We start from the raw sequence: 6,000 nt of genomic DNA, 5'->3' as shown, positions 1-6,000 counted from the left end.
CGGGTTTGTAGGTTAGTTGGCTCCCTTAAGTTGTAAAATTGTTGTGTGGGATAGTGGCCGTGTACGGGGCGGTCTCTGGTCAGCGTGGACTCGGTGGGCCGAAGGGCCTGTTTACGCGCTGCGTCTCTAAACTCAAAACTAAAACGCAGTGTTGATGGTGGTCTCAGGGCCGCACCAACGCCAGACAGGGGCCACACGTTGCCTCCCGACCTCCCCCTTCTCTCTACCTCCCCCTCCTCTCTCCCCTCTGCCTGGGCCTCCATGGTTTAGAGGGAGTGGGCTAATGAGGTTTAGGTGGCCAAACCAGCGTCAGTTAAAGGACCTCCCTTGCCCAGTCACCCAGTGAAGGGGGGCCAGGGCAGCGCTCAAGGGCGAAGGCGCTGTCACACGCCCTTTCATAATTAGGACCAAATGAATCATAATTGACTAAAATAGATACAAAGTAAATAAAATGGGGATAGTAAAGACTTTAAATTCTCAGCGACCAGTTTGCATTGTAGAGAAGCAATATTGTGTGGAGGGTTCATCGTAATGTGATGGGCGCTATTGCCGCACACGGCTCTATGGAAACCTCCATGAGGCGCTGGTCAGGCCACATTTGGAGTATTGAGGGCCACTTTGGGCCCCATATCTGAGGAAGGATGTGCTGGCTCTGGAGAGGGTCCAGAGGAGGTTTACAAGAACGACCCCAGCAATGAGTGGGTTAACATATGATGAGCGTTTGACAGCACCGGGCCTGTTCTCGCTGGAGTTTAGAAGGATGAGGGGTGAACCTCATTGAAACTTACAGGATAGTGAAAGGCGCAGATTGAGTGGATGTGAAGATGGTGCTGGAGTAACTCAGTGGGTCTAGAAGGGGCGGGAGATTGCAACCTTCATGTGGTCCGCCCTGTTTCGACGAATGCAATCAACCCGGCGTGCACAATCAAATAAGATCAAATAGACCAAGTTGTCCTACAACTTTAGGCTGTGCACGCTATACGCAAGAAGAAGACAAAGTGGGTCTAGAACCGAGTCTGAAGAAGGGTCTCGAACCAAAATGTCGCCCATTCCTTCTCTCCAGAGATGCTGCCTCACCCGCTGAGTAAAGGCCCTGTTCCACTTTCATGACCTAATTCTTTTTTTACTCGTGGACATTTTTCATCAGGCTAGAAAAAATGCCCCGACCTACTTGATGCCACGAGTACCTACGACTAGCATCGCGACCTGCTACGACCTACCTACGACCTCACGACGACCATGCTGCGAGTAGGAGTCAAGGGCAAACTCGGCAGAGGTCGTGAATTAGGTCGTGAAACTTGGACAGGCCCTTCACTCCGGCATTTTGTGTCTATCTTTGGTGCAAACCAGCACCTGCAGTTCCTCCCCATGCAATGAAAATTCCAACTTAGCGGCATTTCCGTCCCAGCACCCTTGCACGTTGAATAGGAAGCCGTTTCCAGTGCTGGCGAGGTGGCGACTTACTTTAGTGAAGTTCATGACCTTTAGGATCCATATTGTCAGAGCGAGGTTCACCAGCAGCAGAGTCATCAGGAGAAGGACAAAGAGGTAAAGGCATCGCTTCCGCCAGCCGTAAATCCCAACCTTGTAGACATATTGTCTTTCTGAGGTGTGAATGTCGTTTCGTTGAGTCAAGTACTGTTCCTGGACCATCTGTGAAAACAAAATAAGGGATCAGAATCGATTGAGAATCACAACCTGAATCCATTTTATCGGCCCGAGTATGTACACATACAAGGAATTCGACTTGGTGCTCCGCCCGCACGTGGTAAAAACCCAACATACCGCGGACGATTAAAATAACAATTATAATCTTAAAATGTAAAACATAAAGTGCAAGAGTAAAAAGCAGCAGTCCTGAGGGCTGAGGAAGGGGAGGAGACAGCAAGGGCTAACAAAATTGGGAGAATTCAATGTTCATGCCCGCAGGATACAGGCTCCCCATGCGGAATATGAGGTGTCACCTCCCATCTCTCAGGTGGCTCCTCCCATATTAGAGCGATCCACTGGTCCTCCAGGTTGGAGGTTGATCACAGGGCCAACAACCCTGTCTCGTAAAACAAATATGTTACGGAAACAGCAACTGAAGGGATCAACACTTCTGAGTGGAGGACCTTGGTAGCTGCCCTACATGCCAGGAGGTAAGTAAGTAAGTAAGTAAAGTGCCAAAATAAATCGATTCACCAATTATATTGTTACTCTTCCAAACTTAATGTAAGCACCTAATTTTCATAAAATGCAGAGCTCCGAGTTGCTTTTTAAATGATTTCACCGCAGAAATAAAATCAATTACAAAAATACTAAACTCCAGCAAAATCAAAATAAAATCAGTATAAAACGTCAACTTTAATCTCCACCATCCTGTGTCACCTCCACCTCCACCTCCACCCCTTCAACAGTATTCCAATTTCTAAGTGAAATTATATTATTTGCCCAAAACCATCCATCCATCAAAGGTCGAAGTGAAAGCAGCGTTGTCTTAAATCCACAACATACACAGTTCAACGGATCACAAGCTTGGAGTAACTCAGCGGGTCAGGCAGCATCTGTGGAGAACATGGATAGGTGACGTTTCACAGAGTGCTGGAGTAACTCAGCGGGTCAGGCAGCATCTGTGGAGAACATGGATAGGTGACGTTTCACAGAGTGCTGGAGTAACTCAGCGGGTCAGGCAGCATCTGTGGAGAACATGGATAGGTGACGTTTCACAGAGTGCTGGAGTAACTCAGCGGGTCAGGCAGCACCTGTGGAGAACATGGATAGGTGACGTTTCACAGAGTGCTGGAGTAACTCAGCGGGTCAGGCAGCATCTGCGGAGAACATGGATAGGTGACGTTTCACAGAGTGCTGGAGTAACTCAGCGGGTCAGGCAGCATCTCTGGAGAACATGGATAGGTGACGTTTCACAGAGTGCTGGAGTAACTCAGCGGGTCAGGCAGCATCTGTGGAGAACATGGATAGGTGACGTTTCACAGAGTGCTGGAGTAACTCAGCGGGTCAGGCAGCATCTATGGAGCTAAGGAAATAGGCAACGTTTCGGGCCGAAACCCATAAGGGTTTCGGCCCGAAACGTTGCCTATTTCCAGAAGGATTTCGGCCTGAAAAGTTGCCTATTTCCTTAGCTCCATAGTTGCTGCTGCACCATAACTCAGCGGGTCAGGCAGCATCTGCGGAGAACATGGATAGGTGATCATAAGTTCATGTGGGATAGGAGTCGTTTTAGGCCGTTCGGCCCATCAAGTCTGCACCGCCATTAAATCATGGCTGATCTATCTATCTCTCCCTCCGAACTCCATTCTCCTGCCTTCTCCCCGTAACCCCCGACACTCTGGACAACTGATGTTTCGGGACGGGACCCTGCAGAGAATTCCACAGATTCACCACTCTCTGTGTGAAAAATGATTTTCTCATCTCGGTCCTAAAAGACTTCCCTCTTATCCTTAAACTGTAACCCCTAGTTCTGGACTTCTCCAACATCGGGAACAATCTTCCTGCATCTAGCCTGTCGAACCACTTAAGAATTTTGTAAGTTTCTATAAGATCCCCCCTCAATCTTCTGAATTCTAGCGAGTAGCCGAGTCTATCCAGTCTTTCTTCATATGAAAGTCCTGACATCCCAGGTTCAGGTTTCCTAATGGGACAGGGGCATAAGGCAGCAACTCTACTGTGGCGCCACCATGCCGTGTAGAACTGGGTATGTTACGGGAATCCCACAAAGGGTGGTGAATCTGTGGGATTCTTTGCCTTAGACGGCGGTGGAGGCCAAGTCAATGGGTATTTTTAAGGCAGGGGTAGATAGATTCTTGATTAGTACGGGTGTCAGAGGTAATGGGGAGAAGGCAGGAGAATGGGGTTGAGAGGGAAAGATAGATCGAATGGTGGAGTAGATGGGACGAAAGTCCTAAAGGGCCTGTCATGACCTTTAGGGCCTGTCATGACCTTTCACGACCTAATTCACGACCTTTTTTACCCGTGGACATTTTTCATCAGGCTAGAAAAAACGCCTCGACCTACTTGATGCCACGAGTACCTACGACTAGCATCGCGGCCTGCTACGACCCACCTACGACCTCGTGACGACCATGCTGCGAGTACGAGTCAAGGGCAAACTCGGCAGAGGTCGTGAAAGTGGGTTCAGGCCCTTAATTCTGCTCCTATCACTGGATTGTCGGAAACAATGTGAGAAAATATTTCCTTTTCTTTTTGCGAATGGAATAAGAATCGCCTGGCCGTTCCATGAAGATGATCATCGGGATAAGTAGTACACGGCAGGCTTCACGCTGAGTTACTCCAGCGTTTTTGTGTCTATCTTCGCACAATTGATGCATGACTTATGTCAAGGCAGGGAGAGAAAATTAACTCAAGCAGGTGTGATGTAGCGGCTGTCTGCTTCACTCAGTAAGATGATGGAGATAGCCACAGATTCAATACTCATCTCGTCGAATCAGTCGTTTTGCTGAGCGCTACACTGTATGGCCTCTACACGCCCCCAGCACAAAGTAACGGCTAATTGGAATCAGACTGAATGGCTGCCATGTAAACTTGACCATCTTTATGTAGAAACAGCACTGCCCAGATTAGATAAGAAAATAATTCAAACTCCAAAGAATCTTTCTTCCAGTTGCTTCTCCGCAAAGATGTGACGATTCTTCATCACGCTGCTGCTGCCCACATTGACAAGGTTTAACATAAATGCGCAAAGTTCAATCTAAATCCTTCCTGGGCTGCTGACTGTACACAAAGCGCTGGAGTAACTCAGCGGGACCGGCAGCAACTCTGGAGAGAAGGAACGGGAGGCATAGAAACGTAGAAACATGGAAAATAGGTGCAGGAGTAGGCCATTCGGCCCTTCGAGCCTGCACCGCCATTCAATATGATCATGGCTGATCATCCAACTCAGTATCCTGTACCTGCCTTCTCTCCATACCCCCTGATTCCTTTAGCCACAAGGGCCACATCTAACTCCCTCTTAAATATAGCCAATGAACTGTGGCCTCAACTACCTTCTGTGGCAGAGAATTCCAGAGATTCTCCACTCTCTGTGCGAAAAATGTTTTTCTCATCTCGGTCCTAAAAGATTTCCCCCTTATCCTTAAACTGTGACCCCTTGTCCTGGACTTCCCCAACATCGGGAACAATCTTCCTGCATCTAGCCTGTCCAACCCCTTAAGAATTTTGTAAGTTTCTATAAGATCCCCCTTCAATCTTCTAAATTCTAGCGTGTACAATCCGAGTATATCCAGTCTTTCCTCATATGAAAGTCCTGACATCCCAGGAATCAGTCTGGTGAACCTTCTCTGTACTCCCTCTATGGCAAGAATGTCCGTCCTCAGATTTGGAGACCTTGTGAAGACCTTGTGGAGACCTTGTGGTGACGTTTCGGGTCGAGACCCTTCTTATAGACAATAGACAATAGGTGCAGGAGTAGGCCATTCGGCAACATCGAGCCAGCACCGCCATTCAATGTGATCGTGGCTGATCATCCACAATCAGTACCCCGTTCCTGCCTTCTCCCCGTATCCCCTGACTCCGCTATCTTTAAGAGCCCTATCTAGCTCTCTCTTGAAAGTATCCAGAGAACTGGCCTCCACCGCCCTCTGAAGCAGAGAACTCCACAGACTCACCACTGTCTGTGAGACAAAGTGTTTCCTCGTCTCCGTTCTAAATGGCTTACTCCTTATTCCTGAACTGTGGGCCCTGGTTCTGGACTTCTTCACACTTCTTCGGTCTGAAGAAGGGTCTCAAGCCAAAACGTCACCCATCCATTCCTTTGATCCAGAGATGCTGCCTCTCCCGCTGAGTTACTCCAGCATTTTATGTCTCTCTTTGACTTGGTTGTAATCATATCCGCTGACTGGATAGCACAGATTTTCACTGTACCTCGGTACACGTGACAATAAACTAAACTAAACTAAACTGACTGGGTGGAGTTTTCATGTTCTCCCTGTGACAGCGTGGGGTTCCTCTGGGTGCCCTCCCCTCCTACCACAATATATTGTC

At 48.4% G+C, this 6,000-nt stretch overlaps 1 protein-coding gene across 4 annotated transcripts in view; it reads right to left on the bottom strand.

The window, feature by feature from the left end:
• The window catches only part of sgcd (sarcoglycan, delta (dystrophin-associated glycoprotein)), a 202,320-nt gene that overhangs the window by 93,713 nt on the left and 102,607 nt on the right, over nt 1-6,000 (bottom strand). For all 4 annotated transcript variants that reach the window (XM_055643328.1, XM_055643330.1, XM_055643332.1 and 1 more), the window contains exon 2: nt 1,465-1,653. In XM_055643328.1, coding sequence (XP_055499303.1) covers nt 1,465-1,653 — 189 coding nt within the window. The remainder of the gene's footprint in view (nt 1-1,464; nt 1,654-6,000) is intronic.

This window comes from Leucoraja erinacea, chromosome 11 (genome assembly GCF_028641065.1).
Source record: "Leucoraja erinacea ecotype New England chromosome 11, Leri_hhj_1, whole genome shotgun sequence".
Taxonomy (NCBI): Eukaryota; Metazoa; Chordata; class Chondrichthyes; order Rajiformes; family Rajidae; genus Leucoraja; species Leucoraja erinaceus.
The sequence above is the reverse complement of the archived record's forward strand: the minus strand, read 5'-3'. Positions and strand labels throughout refer to the sequence as shown.